The sequence below is a fragment of the Electrophorus electricus genome, chromosome 3 (genome assembly GCF_041902795.1).
Source record: "Electrophorus electricus isolate QZ-2024a chromosome 3, ASM4190279v1, whole genome shotgun sequence".
Lineage (NCBI taxonomy): Eukaryota > Metazoa > Chordata > Actinopteri > Gymnotiformes > Gymnotidae > Electrophorus > Electrophorus electricus.
In genome coordinates, this window is record NC_137499.1 from 27,559,101 (window position 1) to 27,585,738 (window position 26,638).

The window sequence follows — 26,638 nt, forward strand, 5'->3', positions numbered from 1 at the left end:
GAAAACACCAAACAAAAAAAAAAAAGGACAAACCTTTTGACATCATTAACCACGCAAACCTTGCATTCATATAAAATGCTCCTGTATTCTAACACTAATTTGAGTTGAGCAGGAGAGTGAAGGTGTGTGTGTAAATGTGGGAGACTGCAGGGCAATACTAGAGAAACCATTTTATGATCAATTCTGTGTCCACAGCGTTTGAAGCTTTTGGAGAAGTATAAAGGCATGAAACAATAAGAACTCAAATAGTTTAAAAATACTCAAGATAAATAACTGACATGGGGTAAAAGCATTTCATTCTGTGAATACTATGTCAACATTGGCTATGTTTACAGACTGGTAAAGATACTCGGTGGTATTGTGACTGAAAAGTTCTTATTGGTACAGCTTATGTAGGAATAATTTGTGTGTCTCAAAAGAGACCTCAAACCATGACAGTGTAATCAACTGATATTAAATTATAATTTGGCTGGCTAACTTTCCTTTTTTTCAAGCTAAATATCAATCAGTAATAAAGAAATGTGAATTACTATGAAATAGATGTTATCTTATGTGTGTTAAAAAAAGCAGCTACACATGGCTCAGCGCCAAACTGGAATCAGCTCTCCGATTGGGTGGAAAGGGAGGACTGTTTCTTGTCCTCTCCTCATGAAGAAACTCAAGACTTTTTTAATTAAGTTGTTTAACTTTACAGCCTTCAAATCTTCACATTTTTTCTTCCTTATGTAAAGATCATTAACTACATAATGGAAAAAGAAAACAAAATATGACAATAGGGAGACTGCATTAGAGCACAGAATGAGGTAATGTCTATAGACTGTGCTTTTTAATCTGAAGCATATTTGTAACTTTGACATGTTTAGTCCACATAACCTTGGCAAAAGAATATCTACAATTCTTTTCCAAGTCTGAAAATGAATACAATAAATAGCCAAGATATTTTAAGACTTTGCGGACTTTCCTAAGAACCCGGTGTGCAATTTCAAATGCGCCAGCTATTACCTTCTACTAAACTGAACAGCCACAGAAGCAAGTGGAAATCCTAACTGAATAATTGGAAGTCACATTGTGATGTCACAGAGGGCACAGATGTCCATGCATACCCCCTGTGGGGACACAACAACCAGTGGGTGGGGCTCAGGACAAGGATGGAGGGGCAAGTTTCCCTATCCGCAATCACTCGGTCGCAGCTGCGAGAAAGCAGTTCAGCTTCAAGATGGCTCACCCTGCGCGTCTTCTCCACGTCGCCACACGGGAGCCTCTTAACAAAGTCAATGCCGGTGAGCGGCGTTCCAGTAGGGGGTAGCAGGATAGATGCGTCCATCATGAGGTACTCTACATTTAGTGGCTTACTCTAAACACATGAATAGAAAGAAAAAAAAACAACAACAAAAAACCTTATTTTGACAATAAACACCAGTGTCAGGGTGGGGGTTGTTGCTGGTGAACACGTGTTGCAGACTAAGGTTTTTTGCAACTTTCGCATGTTTCAGGAACAACAAAGTCAGAAATTGTTTGTTTTATCATCAACATGTGACAAACAAAAGCAAAGTTTAAGAGAGTTCAGCAGACTCACAGTCATGCTTCTGTACTCGTCTTCAAACATATCCAGGAAGATCTCCTCCCCCTGAGTGAAAAGCACAGTTCCAGACAACATTTAAAACATAAAAAAAAAAAACAAAAAAAAAAACAACAAACCCAAACACCAACCCCCCCCCCCATTTGCACAAATTTCCCACTGTATGCAAGTTGAGTATTATCCTATTAGGGCCTGTTTACACTGTGCAATAATGTGTTTCATGTCCGGCCCGAATCTGGATATACTTTGGCTACCTTCTATTCACACTTCTTACTAAATGCTTTGCCAGTGGGACTGTGTAAAATCATTTCCATTTTACGTACTAAACAAATGTTTTTTGTAAACAATTTTTTTTCACCTGCCAGTATGGGTGAAACCACTGACAGCCTGCAATGGCAGAGGAGAAGACTATGCCTTGGAGTTGTTTCATTTCTGCAGTGGTCTACCGTGCCATTACTGTCCAGAGGACATTACGAGCATTAGACAGCATTCAGCAGTCATGGTTCCTTTTACACAATTCTGCTTACATTCATGTCGATTGCAGTGAAGATCTGTCCCTCACCCACCATGAAAGCGTTTTGAGTAATTTGACCATAGTTTGATCATAATGGGACTGTTTATATCTGGGTTTCATATGGCCCAATGAAATCCGAATGTCATTCAATCACCAAAAGCACATGTTATTGCAAGCTGTAAAGATGCCCTTATATTCAGTATGTACATAAAACTACACATAAATGACATTAGAAGGACATGACATACAGAGCATGTGTGTGCATACATATATGTACTCTACTCTCCTAATAGTGACATGCTTTTGTAGCATGAAATGACACCAAGCATTATAGTTTTCAAATTGTTATGATATCAGCTAATTTAAATGCACAAAAAGTAAGTGAGGAGCCTAGAGAAATGCTCAGCTCTTGAACCCACACACCCTTGAATGTTCCAGACAGCCCATGAAAACACTACATTGGGAAGTTGCAAATCTGAACTTGCAGTCTCATGTTTCTTGAAAGCATTCGGTAGTAAGATTCTGAAAGCGAAAGTTCACGAAAGTGTCTCAAAATAAACAATCCAAGCTTGTTTGCATGAAGGAGCCAGTTTCTAGTTTATATATATAATTGTTTATGAAGCATCATAATTTGATGGCATATTTATGAATTCACTGACAGATCTGTTTCTTGACCTCAGCAGTTATAGATGCAGAAGGCTGCAGTAACATAGCTGTGTATGTACTCCAAAAGTGAACTAAAAACCAAAAGTTCATTTTATTTCAGTATCAATCCAGGCATTTAAGATTTTTTTGTCCGATTTGTCTGTGTTTGTCTGATGGTTGTGTGAATATTTTCGGTGCATAACATTTTTACTGTATTAGTTCAGGCTTTTATGCTACCAGTATACATTCACTAGCACATTCTTGAGTGCTATTACCAGGAACCTTGGTAATGAAAATATGACAATGAAAATATTCTCAATTTTCAATTAGAGGCAACATTACTCAAGTGGTAGGCTTTATGTGAAAAAACGCAAATGAGGAAACTGGAGAGAACGGCTCAGCGCCATGCTCATCACATTCCTAAAGCTTTGGCAAGAGAATACTCTCAATAAACGTAACAGTTCAGGATTGGGGGGAAAAATATTCTAGGGAACAGCAGAGGAAAACAGATTTCACTAACAGTTGATCTTGCATGGGAATGCCAGGGGCAAGGAGAGAAGAAGGGCACCTAAACAGCAAAATGGAGCAGACCAGCACATACAGAAGAACACAAGAGAACAAGTTGACCTCAGAAGCATAACAATTGGCAGCCAGTGCCAAACTGACCAATCCAATCATGTATATGTTATGTATATGTACCTGCACACTAGGTATTCCTCTTTTCCCTGTGTCTGTGTGTTGGTGCGAGAAAAACACAAAACGGTGTGGGCTCAGCGATACTGCACCAGGGGTTAGGCAAAGCCTGCATTTAGCAACGTCTGTTGATGTGAGACGGACAGGTGGAAGGCAGGAGGCAGTGGTGGGGTGTAGCGGGTGGAGGTAGGAGGCAGTGGTGCGGGTGTAGCGGGTGGAGGCAGGAGGCAGTGGTGCGGGTGTAGCAGGTTGAGGCAGAGCGACGTACTGCTCTCTTTTTGAGCCAAACGGAACTACAGCAGGGGAAACATGCGGTGCATTCGCATTCAACAGCACAACCAAATGACTGTGTAAGTTGCAGGAAGCTGTCTGATGAGTCTGGGCAGCTGTTAAGGTGTATGCGTTGTGTTTGTTTTGGTTTCCTTTCTGCATGTTGTGCAGTGTGGTTGAGGATTATCTCTGCATTTTAATTGTTTTGTGGTGCTAGGGCAATGGGCTGTGTTGGGCTGACAAGTCAGGGCAGTGTATTGCTGAGAGTTGCCTCCCTTGGAGAACAAAAAGTGAAGTCAGTGTTTAATTGTGTCATCAGAGGAAATAAATTACTAGTGAAGCAAGTCTGGGCTCCTGGGAAAACACACAAAAGGGCCGAGACAGAGTTAATCAGAACATACACGGCAGGATAAACCAACCAAAAGGTGCTATGAGCCAAAAATGGTGTTACACACAAATCATGCCCCCACTTCCCTGTCAAAAGAGAGCTTGCCTTATAAAATCGCCGAAGAAGGTGAAGACTCTCCTCTCTAGCACCCTACAAAAGATAATCACAATTACAATATAAAATAAATATAGTCAATTTGTGTATTTTATTAACTAAACAACAACCAAGCCAAAAGGATTTTCTCTCCTTTAAGGATTTGAAACAAACACCAGCAACTTTCTATAAATGTGCTGGTTTCTAACTGGTAATAAGTTACCAGAAGGGAGGGGGCAGGGAAGGTGTTTCTGTGAATTCTGCATCACATGATGAAGCAATTCATACAGAGAAACAACTACAGGAGAGTTTTCTGATTGCAAATAATCTTGCACAGTTTACTGGCATGAAGGACACTACTGTTTTTGAGAAGTGAATATCCTGCATCATGTTGTGCAAGAACTCTTCAAAGGTGCTTCCTGCTTGGACGAGGATGATAAGGACTAACACTGTAAATGGGGAGGAGGGGGCAGGCCTACCTCCAGACAGGCCAGGTGAACGTCCTTTATGATGCACTGGATGCCTGACAGGACAGACTGTTTAAGTAACAGACAGCTCAGCTCCAGGGTAGCCAAGCGCACTCTCCCATCTGGGAGATGGGAGGGAAGGACCATGGACATAAATACAGACACACAGATGCAGACACACAAACACATGTTGAACTTCTGCTAAAATGATTGGAACTTTAAAAAACCAAACAAAAACAAAAAAAACCAAAAACAAGAGCAGCATTAGAAACCAAAATTTCAAACGGACACCAAATAGCATTTCGTAATGCTATCAAGTTCTACTTCACATACAACCTAAACGCAAACGGAAAAAGGATCTGACCTCATTAGAGAAGAAAATAGAGATCTCACTATGGAGAGGGTGACATTCAATGAGTTCCTCAAAAGAGAGAAGTGGTATGTAGTAATGATTGTTGTGGGAAAACAAAACAAACCAACAACAAATACAAATGCATTGTATTAATAGCTTCTCATGTAGAGCTCTAAAACAGAAACTGTTGTTTTTTAAATTAAATATCTACTATGTTGGTTTCTGCTATCAATCCACTAAGATATGCTTGAATGATGTCACCCCCATGGCAAAAGGCTAAAAGCAATTAATATTCAAGTCTTCCTACTGAGGGCTTGCAATGTGTTGTGTAAATTATGTCTGCTAGCAGGTGAGTGAATCTGAAAACTAAAAACACTGAAACCTAATATTAAGCATCACTATCTTTATATCAGATTACTGCTCTAGTGTGTGGGTGTGTAGGCACCTGGTTGAGTAGCATGATTCATGACCCTGATCAGCCTCTCTACCAGAACTTGACTATAAGAACTCTTCTTTTGACCTGGTACTGGCAGCTGGATCTTCTCCAACAGCTTTGGGTTTATACCTGTATGCATGCATGCACGCACGCAAGCGCGCACGCGCACACGCACGCGCACACGCACGCACGCACACGCACGCACACGCACACACGCACACACGCACGCACACACACGCACACGCACACACACACAATGTCCCAGTTTCAGGGTAGCATTTTCCTTTTCAAAATGAAGGGACTAAACAAACAGAACAAAGAAACAGGTAATAGAATTTCTCAGCTACTAAATGCAGGCGTTATGAAAATGGTTACAAAACGCACAGCACTGAAAAATGGTCTTTGTATTCCTAGACTTTTACCAGTCATTTTCTCTTAAACAGTTTCTCCCCAAGCTGGTGTGCACAGCATAAGGCCATGAAACAAGCTTTCATTAACAAACCCAAGACTATCTTATAACTGTGTACTGAACACACATACAAAAGAGGATTATGGGATCAGAGTAGAGGAGAAGGAAGTGAATATGTGTTTCTTTATCTTGGAGTCTTTTAAGAACATGAAGGCATTGTAGTGTGTCCACAGTGCAGCTGTGTGTTGCTAGGTTACTGAGGGCTTCAGTTAGGGGGTAAAGGTCACAGACTGGGTCTAGTGCTGGGCGAAGTGCCATGCATGTCTGGTACCTTTGCTGTGGGACAAGGCGAAGAGGAGGCAGAGGACAAAGAGGGCGTGGTAGTCCTCCATTTCACAGTCCAATGCGCTATACACCATGTCCAAGAAGGGCCTGTGAGAGACAATGGCAGAGATGCGAGCTCGTTCACGCACTTCCTGCCCTGGATGTGGGAAGGCCCCTGGGGACCACTGCTCAACCACAGCCTGCTCCACAGCAACTGCACGGGAGGCCATCCCTCCCAGCAGCAAACATCCCTTCTGAACTGAACGACACTGGAAAATTGCAGTGCATGTAATCATTCTGGAAAAACACTTCCGCTTGGTGACAATAAGACTAATTAGAATCTTGTTTCCCAGCTGCATTAAGAAGAAAGATCTTTCAAGATCACTTAACTCACAGCAGTCTAGAGCCTTTTTATGGTCAATTTTGCTTCTTCCCCAACCTCAGAAATACTAAACATAGTTACGTATGTCCTTGTCCTGCAAATTAATGTCATGCAGCTATACAATACCAGACATTACAAATGCCAAATCCTTTGCCGTCAGGTTTAAACTTAGTTTAAACCCACTCATCATCTTGTCTGATGGCAGACTTCTGTGGAAAAATTAATTTAACTCAAAGATCCCAAGCAGTAAAAACCCTGTCAACAGTGAGTTCTGGCAGGGAGGAAGGAAGGGAGGGAGGGGGAGGGGGGAGAGAAAAAGAGGAGCAAGAAAGAGTAAGAGAAAGGGAGGAAGGTAGAGAGAAGAATGAAAGAGAAAGTAAGGAGAGAAAAGAGAGAATAAGAGGAAGAGTGAAAAAGAGAAGGGGAGAGAGAATGAGAGAGTGAGTGAGAGTGGAAGTCGGGGTGAATGAGAGAGGAAGAATAAAAGAGAGACAGAGGAAGAATGAGAAAGAAGTGTGGGAATGAGAGAGGAGTGAGAGGCGGGAGTGTACATGTGCTCCTCTCGTTTCATGGAATCCCCTGCAGAAGGTACATCAGCATAACAGATGAGGATTCATAGCACTCAGGATTCACGGGAACTGAGGAGTGTAGGCTGTGTACAACAGAGGTCTGTTTTCCCATAAACAGTGAACTAAAAAGGAATTCTTGAACGAGGTTCTAAAACTGAAAGTGTGTTTGCCAATAGTGGAATTCTTTGTGGCGAGTGTTCATGACACTGTGCACACAGCAGGGCAGAGAGTTCTGAGGCGAGTACCGGCTCCTCTGGCCCTCCGTGCACGCGGCTGCAGCTGTCTTCTCCTCGTCTGTGATGTTCTGCTCCGTTAGAGTGCACACATCTGAAACCTTGCACTTCTCCATCACCACCATCTCAATCTCTGCAACACACACACCCGCGCGCACACACACAGAACGCTATGCAAATCACAGCATGCCAGAGCAGAGCTGGCTTCTTGGCTTTGTTTAGTCCCTGCACTGCCAAAAGGAGCTCTACTCAGTTTCACAACCCCAAATTCCCTCTTATGTTTCACATAAGTCACAAATTTATGCGCAGTCGAAGTGGGACCACATATAAAGTGAAACAACTCAATTTAGGTCACGCTGTGCACCTTGAAAGTGAAAGTTCACAAGTAAAGGGCTATTAACATTTCTTTGAAAACTGAAGTGGAGTTAATATGATATTGTCATTCTGGAAACTTTGGCACTGTTTGTGTTACTTCTTCAGAACTCCCTCTCCATAACCCTCACTGTCATGTCAACAGTAGCTGTTTATTGACTGTGGCCTTCTTCTAATCCAGTGTTTCTGCCTGCCCCGGCCTTGGGAGACCTCTGCCTGCCCCGGCCTTGGGAGACCTCTGCCTGTGGGGATAGGTTGTTCCTTCTGCTAAACGGATCTGATCCAGTCTTTCAGGACTCTCAGAGCCTCAGAGGATGGGAGCGAGACCCGGCCGAATACTACGGTGCCGTGCTGTAATGGCACGCGTTTCACACTGTGGTCATGGGTGAAGGCATTAGCAGTGGTACAATGAGAGACCATGGAGAGGACTGAGAGGGGAGGACCAGGACAGAGGGGGGTGGAGCCTTGGGCAATGGTCCCCTCCAGCCCCAGACAATGGCTGAGCAGGAAGGTGCCCCGCCCTACTCCACCCCTCCTCGCCCAGCCTGGAAAGGTGGACAGCACAGAATGAATGTGCACCAGAGTGACCATCATGGGCACATGGACGGATGTAACACGGCAGCATCAGAGTGGGGAGCTCTGGGAACTGGCTTTGTTTAGACATGGGCGGAGGTGTAAGCGACTGTACAACAATTTGCTCCCTGAGAAACCCAGAGTAGCCTTTTTTACAGTGTAGTTTGTTTGGTGAAACTCCACTGACAGTCATGAGGCTTTATTTTGCATATCCAATTGAGCTATCTGTTAGGTGGCCAGGAAAGGGGAGCTAAATCTGCCTCAGAGTTATGAGAAGAGAACTATGATTGTTAACAAGGGGAAAAAAAAAAGAATTGTTAGCAGTTCATTAATATAAGTGAATGATTAGTAATTGTGATTTGTTATTTGTTACTCGTGTGTTCCCCTTTTCTCCATTTTTCTTTTCTCCTCTCAGATTTTATAGCCCTTTGAACTATTAACTATGGATGGTTATATTCCAGAGAAACAAACTCATATGCCTGTGTGATAATAGAGAGTGCTTAGGAAATGCTTTATGGTAGGATATGACAGGGTAATTAATCACATAATGCAATATGTACTTTAGGAAAGCTGATGGACAGTATGACCATGCCCTGCAAGCACACACCGTTAGCCGTGCCAGCAGACTGCGAATAAAAACACATAGCTTTGAGGCAGACCTACGTAACCATTCGGGTTGTTTTGCATTTTTGAGCAAACACAGCCAGTTCAAAGGGCATCTCCATGGCTGCAGGGGGCGCTCTGGAGAATGGAGCATCAGTCAGAGATGGTGGGACATTCATCCGTTGCCACTCACCTTCCGTGTCCCCACTCGTCCTGCTGGCCTTTGAGCTAGCCTCTGTACCTTTAGCCTTTTCCTTCTCCTCGTCGAGGCCTTCCTCGAGACCCCTTTCCTCCTCTTCCTCCTCGCCTACGTTCTTGTAGTTGGGCCGCTTCTGGACTTTCTTCCTTCCCCTCTGTCGGCTCATCTCCAGGGAGCGCTCCAAACTCTCTGCGGGCTTGGTGAAGCGACGCACTCCAGCACTGGACTAGAAAAGCAATCACATGCACACACAATCAATGCACAATTAGGCAACAATAGCAGCTTGCTATCCCCATCCTGCCAACAATCTCTCCACATAAATCTCCCTCCTGGAGAGTAAACATTCCATGTGAATGGGTACCTTTGTTGTGGGATATGTGCGAAGAGGAAAACATTTACATTTGAAGCAATAATTAAGCTGCATTTCGCATTTGTTACTTGACAAACTACATTAAAAATATCCCTGGAATATCCTCAACTAACAATATGCCAGTAAATGTGAAAGAGAGTGCATGTCTGAGAGGATCAGCATAAAACAACTTAAAAGTATAAATGGTTTGGGTGCATTTCAGACTGAAATGTGAGGAAAGTGCAGCTGCCTGCAGACATTTTAATGGTTTACAGTCAAAGATGACATGCAGGTTTGTTTCAAGACTTTCCAGACATTCCAAGGTATGCTATGGTTAATTGTTCATTGCACAAAGATGAAAAGGCTCCACAGATCTGCTCTGCTGGGTTGTAATCAATTACAGATATATCAGTACCATATGTACCAAGTGATAACACCAATAAAGTCAAAAAGCAATTCAGGGCATATATATTACATTTATTATGAGAATAACAACTAAAATACTCTGAGGTATGGAAGATTAAAATGGCAAATTAAAAAAATGAGTACAGGTCACATGATTCAAAATACATCTGAACATAGGACTGTATTTAAAAACAACATGAAAATGTTTTTCATTCTCTATTTTTCAGTCTAGAAGAAACTAAATGTAGCGGTTTAGACACTTTATAAATTGTCAGTCATGATTGGTAAGACCCTGATTAAAATTAATTAATTTCTCTGTTAATTAATTTGTTTATAATTATTAATTTAGTCTCCACTTATGAAAGTCACCATGAAAGATCATTTCTCATCTAAGAAAAATTAGACCACCACTCTTGACTCACATGCATTATAACTAGAGTATATTTATTGAATAAAAAACAAAAGGTAACAAACAACATAACCAAAACCAATTAACACAAACTAGCTTCATTGTGGACCAAAGCTACCTAATAAGAGAAAGGAAAGAATAGAAAAACTGTTTAAATAACCTGTGAGAACGATTAACCAGGCAGTCTATTTATCAACCAAACAACGGCCAACAAAAGGAGCCTGCATAGCAGATAGGAGGAGAGAGTCTACTCATCCAATTTTGATGGATAAGCCTCAAACAATCTGGATGGTCCTGAGTGTCCACTTTCATCGTGTAGCTGGCTTCACCCTGCACAAGCAGTGTAGGCAATGCGATGATGAAACGACTAGGCTTCTTGATCCGCGGGATTGATTTTCAGAGCTGGCTCAGTTAAAGAGTCCTAGGCCTTGTCGTGTAGGCCTTTCACAATAGCAGGGTTTTGGGTGTGACTGGTTAGGCATCCTGTCCTTGCTTTTGATGACTATTCTGAAATAATTAATCACCGGCCATATGATGAAACTTCAGACTTCGTCACCAGAACAAGGTGAGTTTGCTTGATAGAAGCTTTGATGAGTGAATTCTGACAAACAAAAAATATGAAATTAAGCCGAACCAACAAAAAAATAAATAAAATAAGGAAACATGAGATTTGAGTCTGTTATAACCGCCTAGCAAGAAGCTGTTGTATTAGTTTTAAAAACGTTTGAGCCTTGATCTTTTCTCGCTGGAGTTTTATGTTGGAGGTGTCACTCACAGCCCCCCCCCCCCCCCCACTTATCCTCTCCTCTCCACAGTGAAATAAAGGCGGGGGGGGGGGGGGGTGTCAAACCTATTATCAGGTATGCTGGGGAAAGGGCATGCGTTGACTCATGCATATTCAATAGCCTTTGATTTCATGATGGGGAGAAAAGTTCTGTGAGACCACAAATTTCAACACGAATCAATTAAACAAAAGAAAATAATCATACATTTCTTAGGCAATTTCATAGCTCATGGTCAGAGAGAAGTTTATAAACTAAAACATCAAACCGTAGGATGGGTTTAATTCCGCTATGTTTTTAAATTTACAAAATACTGATTTAGATATAATTTGTCTAATTAGTTCAAGTGAATTAATTAGGATGAATAATGCAAATTACTTAGGAAAAAGAATAAAGACAATAATGAAACAATCATCAAATAAACATCATAACTTGAAATTATATTAGGATAGCCATACATTACTGGCTGATTACCATTTGACATCATAGTAGGTTAGGAAAGTTATTACTTTGTGGAGCTATGTAAAAGAAACAGCTGTGAAACATTTTTGGTCACTGTTCCTAAAATATAACCAATCTGCAGCTATAAATGTTCCAATCTGCAGCTTTGAGGCACCAAAGAAGAGGGGGAAGGGTCAGAAAGCCAAGCCAGCATGATAAGCCAGTGAGGCCACTTTATTGCTTTGTTGCTCGGCATCATGGCGCCAGAAGAGTCCTGGTTCCTGTCCATGGGCCAGGGGTAAGAGAAAGCCAACTCTGACCAGATCCAAGTTTCATAAGAGGAATAATGGCTATTCTTCACTACAAATAGGATGTCTTAGTGCTATGAAAGCACTGCCAACATGGGGGATGGAAACAGCATTTACTGGTAATATGTTAGCAATATCAAAAACCTATTTTATATCTGAGGACAAATAGTTTGTCAATACTAAAATGTTGCCAAAAATGCAAGGAAAGGGAACTGTTTGAAACATGGAAAAACACTGCAGTGGCATACAAATATAGCTGGCCTAATGCATGCATAAGCATGAGCTACCACTGATGCATGCATAAACATAGAAAATAAAACTAATTATTCATCAATACAAACCAAGTATAAATGAGAATGTTATTTGTTTGAGTGCCATGAGGAAATGTTTCATTAACCATAGTGACTATGTAAGACATGACGACTGGTTAGTCACTTCTCCATCCCTGTTTACTTCCCTTCAGAAGACTGTGGAGATATCAGGGAAGCAAAAGGAAAATACATACAATTTGAGATATACATGAAATAAAAAAAATTATATCAAATAAAGCATAACTTAAGTGAATTTTTTTTTGCAGGAAATTTTATAGGAAATCAAAGCAATTCTACAACAAAAATATCAAGTTGATGCCAGCAGAAACACCTGCAAAACATTTTTTAAAAATGCATCTTCATCTTATCACTTAAAAATGCACAAAAGGCTGACACATGGCTACTGATAGAAAGGTTGATTACAGGCAATAAGGAATATTCTGGGAATTCATTAACATGACTTGCTGGCTTAATCAGGTGTTTGTGATGACAAAGCATTTAATCGTGAAACAAAAACTGTCTATTATTACTCTAAAGTATTCTTCTTTGGTCAATGTAAGATTTACAAATATAAGCCATTGTTACCAAGACTACAAACATTAGCTACCTATCTTAAAAAAGCCAGTCACATTTTAACATATCAATGATTTTTCACACGCACCCATCAAGTGCATTGTTATATGAGAGAACATCTCCCCATTGCTGAAATGCACAAAAACCAAGATCAAAGGAACTCTGTGTTGATGTTGGCTGTGGTTATAACTAACAAACAAAGTACTTTGGCACTCGACACAGCAGATTAACTATCAAGATAGGCTTCTAGGAACACACTTTTCTTAGGAAAAACAGACAGAAGAATCACTAAAACTCTATGTTTCCCTCTGAGATTTGCCATGGTTTCAGATGTAGTACAGTTGCCACTTGCATGTAAAACATGCCCTGCAGTGGATGGCAGCTGGTGAAATCAGGCTTGCCTGGATGTCATGTTTTAATGGTATACCCAGCAGGTGTCCCTGTCTCTCTAGGACTGCACTTTGCTACGTACAGCGCCCGCTCCTTGGGCCAGTAGCCATCAAGATGAATTTATTATTTTTGCCAACTGTGAGCTTTCCAGTCCCCAACACTGCAATAACAATGGCTCAAGCAAAACCCACTTGAGACAAAACACCAGGCTTCAATTAACTTATTTTCAAGAAAATTATTTGAGAGGTTTGGGTATTTTTTTTCCATGTTTAAATTATTTATTTTATATGTACATTGGATGGCCACTTTATAAGTGCCTTTTCAGGACTGGAGCTTCTCTGCACGGAAATTAGGCATGTGACCCACAGTGCAACAATAATGTTCCATGTTTCAGTTTTCAGTGTGAATCCACATTAGAATGGGAAAATTGAGAAATCTGGGTGAACAATGCATGGTCATCATTGCTACACTAGCCAGGGCCTGTATTTCAAAAACTGCCAATGATTAGCCCCTTCTGGCAGGTTTCAATAGTTCAGGCTGGTGGAGTTATGGTCGTCGTCTTCTTATTAGTTACATTTGTATAGCACCTTTCTCAAACTCAATGACACTTTCTTGGTACACCCTGTGTCTTCTGAAACCTGTGGATGTTTGGGCAATAGGGCTTTCCCAAGCATTGTGGCCAACCAAGTTCATCTCTTGATGACAGCTCTATGGCAGGAGGACAGGCTGTTCAGAGCACGTTAGTACCGCAATCTAATCTGAAGTAACTTCGCAAACCTATCATGTACACATGGGCCAAGATTCCTGCAGAATGATTTAAAAACCCTAGTGGAATCTATGCCATAATGAATTGCAGTGTTTCTGAAGGCCAAAGGACGTCCCAATGAGCTATGACTAGATGGGTGTTTCAAATAAAGTGGCCGTTCCATATGTACAGACATATAAAACACGGACAGTGTTCTGAAATTTTTTTTTTTTTACATTCTGACTTGGGTCAAAATTTAGCAGCCAATCATGCAGAAATCCAGATATTTCCAAAGGGTTAACAAACTTCATTTCTATTTTGTTGTGCATCATGAAGAGATATGCAATAAACGCAGGTTTTCAGACAAAGTCTAAATGCATGAAAGACTGTCAATCCAGCGCTTTGATGTGATGGAGGACTTCTTATGCTCATCTTATTTTTGTGTAAGCATGAGTAACAAAAATACTAAAAAATGCACTTTGCTCACTTGTTTTAGTGGGAACTGTAACGCATGCACATCATGTCCAAAGATGAAAATTATTCTAAATATTAGAAACAAGATCAGGCCTAACTGTAATTCTTGTTGGTTTCTGAGAAAATACCATAAAGGCAACTTAAAGTTCAAAACATGTCAAGATCTGTATCATGCAGACTTCCTTTGTTTTCTTCCTGACAAAACACACACGCACGCACACATGCACGCACATCTTAGAAAACAAAACGCGCTGAACTTCTGCTGAAACATGTCGAGAACACCAAAAACAGCCTCTGAAACCGAAATTCTGAAACCTGCACTGTAAAATGACTGTCGTTACAAAAAAAAAAAAAAAAAAAAAAAAAAAAACAGTGTTAAATGGCCATGCCACATGAGAGGTTATACGAGGAAGAGAGCCACAGGTTTCTCAGAAAAATGCATGCTGCATTAGGAAGCAGATGCATAGAGCTTAAGGACATGGCAGGGCACCACAGGGCCAAGAGTGCAAGTCTGGCCACAGGGATGGAGACCCCACTTCGCTCGGCCCAGACAGTGATCTAACAGACTCATTCATTCTGAGAAAAGGGGGAGACCAGCATGAACGACTACCACTTGTCGTGTCAAAGACACACCATCATCCCACACGGAACCTCTCGGGGTCTGCTCTTCACAGAACACTTCAAAGGATTGAAAGAAAATGAACTCTCCTGTGAAATAGTGCGAGAAGAAAAAAAAAAGAGCCCTGCTCTAAAAGGTGTGTGAACACATCCTGTGATTTTTATACTATTACTATTCAGAAGCTTAAGATAACATTTTCCGTGGTGACTCATAAAAGCAAATTTATTTATATTTATATATATATATATATATATATATATATATATATATATATATATATATATATATATATATATATATAAAAATATATACACATATATAAATAAATAAATGAATATATATAGATATAAATAAATAAATAAATAAAATGTGTGTGTGTCTCACACACACACACACACACACACACACACACACAGAGGTCTGCTAGGCCACGATTAAAATATTTATAATGCTCGCAGATGCACAAAGTCCGAACAGCTCAAGAGTTTCTACTGCATTCCAATGAGCTCAGTTTCTTCGACATAACCAAAGCCAGAGAGATTAATGGGTCACATTTGACACACTGCTGATGGAACGCTGCCCTTGATGTGCAGAAGTGGAGCGCCTACCGCAGCCACCTGCAGCCTGCCTGCGGTCACCCACCTAATGACTGGCTTCTGTTCAAGTGCGAGCAAAGCTATTTACCAGCAAGGGACAATCAACCAGGTCTGTGAGGGCTAAGGAAGTGAGATCATGGCACGGTAAACCGTGCATGCTAATCTCTGTGTGTCCACCAGCATGTACTGCACTTCTGAATTAAATTCCATATTAGGAATTTAGGACTACTTTATTAGTAACTTTACCTTTACAGGTCTTTATTAATAACTCTAATAATCATGCTGTCTAGTCATCAGTGATTTTATATAGGTCATATGATAAAAACAGAAAGACCTGACTAGAAATGAGACAGACAGAAGAGATAGAAATCAAGTCCCACATTATTCTCTGAAAAACTCATGCTCATGCTCTCCATCACAGACTCAGTGGCAACTGAACAACTTCAGGTTCTAACCCAAAAGCCGATTCACAGACTCGTGCAGTGAAACCAGAAGCTACGAATGGACCGGGAACTGAAATGATACAAAGTGATCTTTTCTAGAAACCAGTCACTGAAATAGTCACTGTCACCAGCTGGTTAACAAGCTTCCAGCTAGCAGGCAGCAGGTGCGACTCTCGTGGCTTGCGGACTGATATGACCTGCTCATAGCACAGATCGTATACGGGAAACGGCTTTAAAGTTGGCTTGTATACCAACCTAAAAACAGAGTGCTTTTGGTAATGAGCACACTTCTGCACAAAAGACACACTTCCTGTGTCTGTGTCGGAAGCGGAGAGAGCTGCAGAAGTCCATGTTCCCCCTCCCTAAAGCAGTCCATGTATGGAATTCTCCATGTGCACAGGTCCCAACTTGCTTTTGGCTTTGCAGCCTGGGGCAGTCACGTGGTGTGTGCGCGCACGTGTGTGTGTGGGGGGTGGGGGTGTGTGTGGCTTGCTGGTAAGAGTGCAGCACTGGCAGATGTGCTAGTTCTTATGGGAAAAGGAAAGTAGGTTAGTGCAACCAAGCGCTGCAGTCAGCCGCTGTGAGACATCGGCAGCTCTGCTGCCACAGTCAGGGTTCCTCTGATTCCATGGTGGCGTGTTTCAGAGCACGCCATGCTCCTGTTCAGCAGACGCACCAATTTATATGAACAGCTGAAGCCAGCTTCAATTCAGCACAGACTCAAGAGATAAATTAAATCCCACAAGGTGAAGGAAATCAATTATTTAAGAACTCAAAGTACCGGTACCTGCACCTAAATGTGAATTGTACAAGTCGGCTTAACTGCATCTCACTGATGGAAATTGCATAGGTAAAATATAATGAACTGAAATGAACTGAGCCCATTCCTGTATCTAGATCTCCGGTAAACAGTAAATCATAGCTCTATGACATACATCTAATCATAGCATGGTTAACTTGGATAACTTGTAACCACATTTCCACTTTTATAATCAGAACCAAGTTGACAGTTTCTGATAAAAAACCCATTCCAGGACTCGACTCCTTCCTCTGTCCAAAAGGAAGTGGACAGCATATTTTTCCCTCCTCATGACCTGTTCATATCAGGAACCAGACCCATTGATTTTTGGTAGGTTATGATGCGTGTCTGGTACAGGCTGCTGTGGTGGAGGCAGCGAGAGGCGAGAGAGGGCAGGAAAAGGGAAGAGCCTTCTGATCACAAAGGCTGATGAGCCGTCCTCCCTCTGCTAAGCAGAAGTGATGTAGCTTCTGAGAAACACCAGCTCCTCGTGACTGGTTTAAACTTGCAGGATTGAACCACTATCCGATCGAACTGGTAAAAAAAAGTACATGGGACAATGACCCTTAGACCCTATCGGTATAATATATAAATGTTAAATCAAATAGAAATATGAAAGAAACAGCAGATGAGTGGCGCTAATGGTATGTAACCATTTGTGCAAAAGAACAATGTGTACTGTATTGCTAAGTGCACAATTATCAAAGTTTCTTGCATACTTTGAACATCTGGGACAGCTTTACAGCCTAATTTACATATGTGCATATGCATGGCCCTACTGGGGTTTTGGCATACAGAAAAACACGATTTGTTTGCTACGGGACGGCACCACATGACCACTTTCACAGCCTCCTATGTAAATCATAGATGCCTGCTTCAGTGGCAAGTTCAAAGAGAGACACAAAACATCAGCTATCTGGAACTGTATCATCGATGCAATTACGCTCATAAGAACAACAACAAAAGCCCAGCCAAGCCGCAACCATCAGTTCTCTCAACAAAGGCTGAGGCAATAACTTGTTTCTGGCCCAGGTGGTGATGCAAACCAGAGAGGAGAAAATCTTCTAGAAGACATTTAGAAAATGGATAAGAATGTATATAACAGCATTTCCCTATACTCAATGCAAACTGATCCCAAACTACAATGAGTCCTCCCACTTTGGGGAACAGAGTATTTTCAAATATATGTCATTATCTTCCAGTAAACCTACAGTGTGGCAAAAGGAGATTCAGGTTAGTTAACAGGCTAGGAGAATGGCCAGTCAAATCCAAAGGTTTCCCACAGATTCCATCCTCTCAACTGGGTGATGAAATTGTACTCAACTCACACATTAATTCCAGTAGACTGAAAATTTGAAAGCATATGCCTGTAGACCACAGAGGATATTCCCACAAATCTTGCAAACAAAGCCAAAACACTAACCAACATTTGCATAAATATATGCATATAGAGAACAACAAAGTGTTATACAAAAAGGCATGTGTAGATTCAAGAAACTTATTGGACATTGATGAAAAAAGTAGTGCAGTTTAAAATGCTGATACATACTGGGAAAGATATCAGATTCTGCCTTGCAATAAGAAATATTTAGTTGTGGGTGTATGGCTTATATCAATATTACAAGAAATGTAACATCTTCCACGAATATAATGAGGTGTAATTAGTCACAACATCGTGGCATGAAAAAGAACTATATACAGGAAAAAAGGAACAGGTTTGTAATTCATTGTTGTTACCTTCTCAGTTTATGTGAATAGTTACATATGTACATGTGTAATGTATGTGTGTTGGGTGTGAGAAGAAGAAGCGTTTGAGTATGTGTTGTTGGGAATTCATACTTAGCAAGTGTTGGTGTGTGTGCGCGCGCATCACTGCAGTGGCTGTGAACACATGCACATGCACGTGAGACTGACGTTCTGATTGGTAGAAAGTCCGATGAGGTCACGCAGGGGGTAGGGCTTGTGTGTGAATGCATTTTCAACAAGTGCCAGGGAGTGTGTTGCTCTGCAAAGGGACTCACTGAGCTCTTGAGGGCATTCTGCTCTGGCTGAGCTGAAAACACAGACAGGTCCCCGTTCAGGATGACATCGGCCAAAGCATTCACCAGCGGCTGATAATGGATGATGAGAAACACCTGCAGACAGGACAGCAATAAGCGCTGTAGCTAAGCAAGTCATTCTCCGCACCCGAGCAAAGCACAAAGATAAACACAAGCCTCACACCCACACCCACACCCACACCCACACACCCCCCTGCACTTAAGTAAAACTCATTCAAGACATCTAAGGGTTCCCATAGCTGTAATTAGTACCAAGTAAAAACATTTTAAGCATTTCTCATGTACTACTCTGGAACCACTTTAAGGAAGTCAACACGCCTTTTCTCAGTAAAATCTCAGTAGCCTAATAAGGATGAGAGCAACCTGCTCCAGGATCAGTTCTTCTACACTTGAAATCACTCAAATGAACATTAAAAGAAACAGGACATAACGTAACAGCATGTTGCCTGTGGCACTGATGACATTATTTTGTTATTTGGTGGATGTCACCTTTAAAACATCAATTTACATTTTTAACTACACCCTAGCTACAAAAGCTACACCCTAATGGGATTAAAGGACATGTTTTTCTTTGATCCAAGTTAGAGTGGAGCAGTGAACACTGAACTGGTGTATCATCTATAACACTAGAAGACAGTAAGGCTTTTCTGACCTTCCTGTCTGTTGTGTAACAAAATCTGAAAACCATATTGTCTCCTGGAGTACTGAACAGGTGATAATGAGGTAAATAATGTCTGGAGTTACCAAGTGAGCAAAAAGCACAGCAAATTCCAAAGAAAGATGCACAATCTCAATCTGATCTTCTGAGAAACATGTCTGACAGTACAAGCGCTTTATTACTACCATGAACACTGTACGAAGGTTTTGATTTCCATTGCCTAATCTGTTGTAATCTGACCAGGCAGATAGCCAGAGGCCAATACTGGAAAACGTGGGGAAGTGTGTTGCTCCCTGGCTGGGTGGTTTTAAATGCAGTGTGTGGGTACCTGGGAGAGCAGGTAGAGGGACACCTGAGGGTTGATCTTACGATCTTCACACTGAAAAGCAAACATATTAGATGATGAAAAAAAACAAAAACTTTCTAAACTACTTATTTAAAAAAAGAAACTGAGATTTATGACATTTGCAGAACAAATCTGTTACTGCAGCTCTTTTTGTAAGTAAACTTGCCAACAGATTCCTGCTAGTCTAACATTCTTAAAAAAACCAAAAATAAGTTTTTTTTAAATGCATTATTTTTACAGACTGTTATATTTGGTTCACACACACACACACACACACACACACACACACACACACACACAAACTTCCCAACTCATTTGGCAGAATAAGGAAAATGTTTGAGTCAGTTCTTAAAATAAAATTAGAATTTGCAAGTCAGTGTGCAGTGGGGTGACAGTGTGGCAAATCTAAAACCAAGTTCCATAAACTGTGTTCTTGAGAACAGCTGTGTCTCAGAACGAATCAGATATAAAATTTGAGTTGCATAAACTGGTGTTCCTCAGAACAGCAGTGACTCAGAGATTCAAATACTTCGACCTCTGGGACATTTCTGAGATACACATTACAAATATGTCACAATACTTGACCAATCTTGGGAGTCGTGGACTGAAGTATCTGACAGGTAACAACATACACTCGGACTGCTTATCACTGTTAACATAATGAAAAAAACATTTTTTTAACAATTGGGGGAAAAAATGCAGCAGACTTAGGACTTTTCCACCTGTATTTTTATCCTCACAAATCCTAAAAACAGCTAATTACAGCTCTAACATATTAAAATAGAATTTCTTTATTTGCAGTACAATGGAAAAAAAAGTTAATATTTGAATTGCATTCAAATAGTGAAATTTGCAATGAACGCCCAAGTCAGTATTGAGTAATTTACTGCAAGGGCACGACACCCCGCAAACCACAAAATGGAAGACAGTTGGTCCCACTCAAGGAAAATGGAAAGTTATATCAAAGAGTGGGTGTTTCAGAAACATTACTAATGTAGGACTGCTGCTCTGCAAAAGGACATGTCTGGAGCAATTCCCTTGTAGATTAAAAAATAAATCTCTCTCTCTCTCTCTCTCTCTCTCTCTCTCTCTCTCTCTCTCTCTCACACACACACACTTATTTGCCAAAAGTATTCGTTCGTCTGCCTTTGCATGCATATGAATTTGAGAGACATGCCAACCTTCATCTATAGGGATTAATATGATGTTGGCCCGCCATTTGCAGCAATAACAGCTTTAACTCTTCTGAAAAGGCTTCCCATAAGCTTTAGGAATGTGTTTGTGGGAATTTTTGACCATTCTTCCAGAAGTTCATTTGTGAGGTCAGACACTGATGCTGGACGAGAAGGCCTGGCTCGCAGTCTCCGGTCCAATTCATTTCAACAACTGGACTCGTTGCACATGTGGCATCCTATCACGGTACCATGCTGGAATTCTCTGCCCATTCTTTCACACATTTGCAGAAGCAGTCTGCATTCCTAGGTGCTTGGTTTTATACACCCGTGGCCATATAAAAAACCCAATACATGCATTAAAGGACTGATCAAACTGATATTTGAATAAACTACATCACCTCTGGCCTAATTAAAATAAAAAGTTAAAAGCACAGCAATTTTAGAAATTTCCCCCCACTGCTATCTGTCCACAAACTGATAACATGCAAATTACATAATTTATTAGCAAGTACAGCTTTCCCACACTGAAACAGTGAGTTTGCTATAGAAAGTCTGGGATGGCCTTGAACCCAGGTGGGGTGCACACTCAGGTCTCACCTGCTCTTGACTGACCAGGGAATAGACATAGAGAGGCAGGAAGAGGCGGTTGAGCAGGTGGTCTGTCAACACATCATTGAGGAACTCGCAGTTGATGATGAGGATGTCGTTCAGGTAGTGGAGGTGATCCAGGTGCTCTGCCACCAGGTCACTCAGCTTCCCCTTGTTCTTATGTCTGACGGAGGAGATGTATTTTACACCTGGGAACTCAGTCTGAACTATTCAGCAAAGCAACCCCAAAGGAACTGTACTCATTTAAGCAAAGTTGTTTCAAAAGATAAACATTTAAATAATAATAAAAAAAACTACCAATTTGTTTGTTGGAGTACACTGGCTATTATCAAATGCTGATATACGTGTTATTCTTATACATAAAACGCAAAGTACACTACTGCACTTTAACCTACTGCAAACTGCAAACTTAGTGGGTCAGAGGTCTGTACTGCACAGTCTGGCCTACACTGCCATCTTCTGCTCACAGTGTGAACTACAAATACTCTGAGGCCCATTACCTATGTTCACATGGAACCAGCACATCAAGAATAAACAGATCTTACTCTTCGTCCGTCTGTACACACTTGTCCAGCTCGATGACGTGGCTGCCGATAAACCAGACCAGGTTGGAGAAATAGGGCACGGCTGTTTTGTCTCGGATGTAGTGCAGCATGTGCTGGTTGTCCACTGCAAGGCAGGACAAGAGTTACTATGGTTACCTCACGTTTCGGTCATGTGCCAGAAAGAAGGCGAGGTTAAGCGCTGAACCAAAAACAGCGACAGTAGCGATGGCTACGAGCGCTCTCTGGGGAAAAACTGCAACGCGAGGAAGGGCGGTAGGATTGGTGTGAAGTGCAATGGGACGTTTACTGGACACTGCAGGACCAAATAGAACACATAGGCACAAAAAAAAAAAATCTACCCATGCAAACATAAAAGCTATGACATATCATATTAAAAATACTGCATCAACCCTATTTTATGTATTTGTGTTTAAAGGTAATTCAGTGGTTTCAAACGTAGACAAGTTTTTAATATGCGCCCTTTCACAAAAGCTGTATAGCCATTAATGAACAGAAGAAGAAGAATGTTATTAACCAGAATTAAGACTGGTACATTACTGATGTCTACAGATGTACAGCTTTTCGGCAGTCTGAGAATTAATAAATTGGTCCAAGTGTGTAGAATTACAGGGGTCAAGATTTAAACATTCAGTTGCTACGGCGTGCTGCTGTGTGAACCACAGACTCCAGCATTGTCTAAGAGGGGAGAAATCAAAACAGAAGTGCTGCCAACAGAACATGGAAAGAAAAAGTTCTAAATTAGCACATGGATGTCAGTACAAAATCTCAGATTATTATTATCTATTATTTTTGATCTTCGTAAATTGAAAGTATACCTTCTTTGCACAGAAAAACCACATTTGGGGTATTTCAAATTATTAAAAATAATTTGCATGCAGGGCCATTTGCAAAAGAAGGTGAAAGAAAAAAGTGAAACAGTTGAAGTTCTGAAATTGACCAACTTACATGACACTGGAATAAGGCACACAGGAGTCACCATAGAAAGAGAAGGGAAGAACAGACACACGGTTAATAGGGTTAAGGGGCTGAGTGGAGCCAGTGGAGCTTCTAGCCCAACAGGTCTTTAGCTACAGTTCAAAACACCAACACATCAACACCAGTGGGGGGGGAAAAAAAAAAAAAAAAAAAAAAAAAAAAAAAAAAAAAAAAAAAGAATCTGGTGCCACCCCCACCCCCCCACCCGGCCCCTCCCAGATACACACAATCCCAAACACCACAGGGGACAGCAATGCCACCTCTGTGAGAACACAATCTCATGCGAACCTCAGAAAGCTCTGCCAATGTTCACTATCATGCTCTAAATCAAAGAGGACCGAGACACACTAACACAAAGCATCTTTGCATAGAGACTTGGGATAACGATTTCTCTGCACATACACATTCAAATATTAACACAGCGAGGCTGACAAAAAAGGGCAACGTGCACCATCTGCAATCTGGCCAAAAGTTTGTCAAACCTTGTAATATTCCCAGAGCAGGGAGAGAATATGAAGCTATGCACAAGCCAAGGGTAAGAAGCAGGCAAAATAAAAGGAGCTCAGGAGCTTACGTAAAGCTGATGTAGGTACAGTCATAGCTAAAGCACATTTCTTAAGACACCCTTAAAAGGACAGCTTAGGAGTGTCCCAAAGGATGCTCATAAAAGAGAAGGTAATCATACCTCAGTGAGAACAGTGTAAGGGCAGGGCACCTCACGGAGCGAGCAGAGGCGTGTCAGCATTGCCAGCTATCAGTGGCATTAGTGTGACTGGCAGCAGTGAGAAAGATCAGGCAGCCATAGCTAAGAGCTAGAGTGGTGTTGGGGTGGTGTGGGGTCAATGATGGGGCCTTTTACTCACCTTTGTACACATTGAGTGTGATAGTCCTGACTGCGATCCTGACCATGCTCTCTGGGTGGTTGAAAAACTTAATGGCCTCCGTGTACAGGGCAAAATCATTAGTGTGCTGGAAGCATGGGAGACAAGAGAGCGAAGGCCGTGAACAGGGCACCACACTGGACAGAAGGATTAGCTCAGAGAGAGGTGGGACGCACCGCGCGCCAGCAGCCCTCGCTCTCTATCGGCAGCTGCTGTGGGTGCCATCGGTTCCATTGCTGAGCAGCTGCAGGGCAACAGAGGAGGCTGCGGCGCCAGAAGCGGCTGAGTTTTAACTAGCAACCGTGTGACAGTGCATCACTTCGGCTGCAAAGATACCTAAATGCACCAAAACATGGCAATTATGTGCCTTATCGCACAGCGCACCGTGTGTAAGACATGGAATAGAATCTAGGAAGACTGCTCAGCACTTTTGGACAGCAAGATAACTGACGGGCAATGTTACGAAACAATTCGTGCAGCTTTTTACTGCTCCTGTCTAGAGAGCAGTAAAAAGCTGCACAAAACTAATGTTGAGCCACTTTTTTTCATCACTTGCAAGTGATGAAACCCAAAAATGAGTGAATAAAATCTGCAGCAACAAATCTCTCATACAGCAAATCCTTCCTTCCAGGCTTTCCTTATTCCTGACACCAGCAAACAATCAAATGGTTAGTGGTGTGAAAGAATAAAGAAAATAACTAGTGCAAATGTACAACCATTTACAGTACACCAATAACTTTCCCCTATACAAAGGAGCCATAAAAAGGTCATTTGATAACTATGGAAACACATTTGTATCAAGTTTTTTTTGACTGAGTTTAAGCCATAATAAGTGTAGCTGACTGTACAAAAGGTATGTTTGGTGTTTGTACTACCAACTCTAATGAAAAATAAATAAAATCTTGCCAAAGATTCCCAAAAACATTAGACCCAGAAGGGTCCAGTTAGTGAAATGACACCACCCTAATTTTCATTCAGTGTCTCATTCATGTTGTACATGGGGGGCAAAGTTTTCCATTAAAGCTGTTTTTCAGTAATCTTGATGGAGTAAATCTTGCCTAAAGGGAAGAGACGTCCAGATCGCTCACCAGAACAAAAGCACCTTACCTCATTATAAAAGAAATGTACAGTGTGGTTGTTGAGTTTCAAGGACAATGTCTTCAAAAAGGAGATGTAGTAAGCCATGATTTCCTCATCAGAAAAGTCAAATTTGTGGACAATGATGGAATTAACATGGTTATTGGACAGCAAGTAATCTGTGGGAGAAGGAAAGTGTTAGAACTCAGTAAACACAAACACCAAATAGGCCCATATCTATTGTTGCTTCTTTTGAATACTTACAAAGAGAAGTCTCATGACTTATGTTCTCAAAGAGTATGTTGAGCGTCTGAAGGAGTTGGACACAAACATACCGCCCAGATTTTTGACGTAAAATGTTGAGAAAAAATGCAAACATGTTCTTTTCCAAAAAGAAGCTAAAAAGAAAATATTATTTTAGTGGATTTTACACATGTAAAATATTTCATTAACGTCGGCAATCAAAACCAACTGCGCAACGTTTGGCTACTGTGTGCCGTATCATATAATAATACATGGAAATATAAACTCAGATACAAAATGACTAGCTAAGAATGTTATGACTTTAAATGCTAACTGAGACGATACTTACTCAAAAACCGAACTGTCATTCTGATCTCCCCATATAAGAATTTCGGTGATGGAACGAATCGTCTCGACGAGCAAATTTCTGTTGTGATCCGTCACAGTTGTGTTCTTGGTCAGGACGTGGTACATATACCTAACGTGTTAAATTAAAAATAACTACTTTGAGTCACCAGTGAATGTGGGTCGTGAATACCACCACGCCACGTCTTGCCATGAGGCTCAAACTATATGCATGACTATATGTCAAGTTGCTAATTTTAACCTTAATAAGAATTCACTGTAATTAAAATATATACATGCAGCCTAACTATGACATTTGCATTCGCTAAAGAGCTGCAACTACCTTGCTAGCTAAGTAACTGCCGCTAGCTAACTAACTAACTAGCATTTTAGCCTTAGCTTTGTTGCGTTCTGTGTATTAGGCAGCTAGGAATCTGAGTAACCATTAAAGCATACATTTTAGTCTTTTACAGAAGAAAAAGCCGAAAGCTTAGCCAGCTAATCAACTAAGAAATCTAGTCACCATTTTGATCTCAGATAAGTCGCTAGCTACACAGCTAGCGGTAGATAGGTTAGCTAGCCTGCTACATAACTATCGTCGTAATGATCTTGTAACACTTACTTTAAATGGTCCAAAGAATGAATGTTTTTAGACTTCCCTTGCCCTCCCACCCAGCTCCTGGACCGACCGAACATAGCTGCGGGTAAATTTATTATGACACCTTTATTTAACTAGTCCAAGCAAAATAATCCATTAAAGCATGAGCGAGTGTCTCTGCATGAAAACATCGCTAGCAAGCTAGAGATAACTGACAACTGGGTAGTTAGCCATTCGGAAAGGCACTAAATGTTCTCGAGTGTAAATGCGGGGTTTGTAGTTCAACTGCGGCTTCCGTCGGAGTCAGTTCGAACGATAATTGCGCTGTATGGACTACAGACCCCACAGTTCAATTCAAAC

General features: G+C 41.2%; 1 protein-coding gene across 6 annotated transcripts in view; it reads right to left on the minus strand.

Annotated features, from left to right (window-relative positions):
- Positions 1 to 26,514, minus strand: part of clec16a (C-type lectin domain containing 16A) — a 45,083-nt gene extending 18,569 nt beyond the window's left edge. The window contains exons 1-18 of one of the 6 annotated variants that reach the window (XM_081710887.1): positions 26,303 to 26,514; positions 25,685 to 25,813; positions 25,357 to 25,490; positions 25,123 to 25,271; positions 23,998 to 24,103; positions 23,105 to 23,110; positions 22,139 to 22,262; positions 21,582 to 21,756; positions 19,792 to 19,842; positions 18,767 to 18,880; positions 9,096 to 9,327; positions 7,367 to 7,487; positions 6,178 to 6,278; positions 5,447 to 5,566; positions 4,662 to 4,771; positions 4,195 to 4,239; positions 1,577 to 1,627; positions 1,226 to 1,354 (exon numbers count right to left, since the gene is read on the minus strand). In XM_081710887.1, the coding sequence (XP_081567013.1) occupies positions 1,226 to 1,354; positions 1,577 to 1,627; positions 4,195 to 4,239; positions 4,662 to 4,771; positions 5,447 to 5,566; positions 6,178 to 6,278; positions 7,367 to 7,487; positions 9,096 to 9,327; positions 18,767 to 18,880; positions 19,792 to 19,842; positions 21,582 to 21,756; positions 22,139 to 22,262; positions 23,105 to 23,110; positions 23,998 to 24,103; positions 25,123 to 25,271; positions 25,357 to 25,490; positions 25,685 to 25,813; positions 26,303 to 26,376 (1,971 nt within the window). In that variant the 5' untranslated portion in view covers positions 26,377 to 26,514. Of the gene's footprint in view, positions 1 to 1,225; positions 1,355 to 1,576; positions 1,628 to 4,194; positions 4,240 to 4,661; positions 4,772 to 5,446; positions 5,567 to 6,177; positions 6,279 to 7,366; positions 7,488 to 9,095; positions 9,328 to 18,766; positions 18,881 to 19,791; positions 19,843 to 21,581; positions 21,757 to 22,138; positions 22,263 to 23,104; positions 23,111 to 23,997; positions 24,104 to 25,122; positions 25,272 to 25,356; positions 25,491 to 25,684; positions 25,814 to 26,302 lie in introns of those variants that run through there. The other 5 variants (XM_027002729.3, XM_027002731.3, XM_027002730.3 and 2 more) reach the window with 5 other exon arrangements.
- Between the last annotated feature and the right edge of the window lie 124 nt (positions 26,515 to 26,638).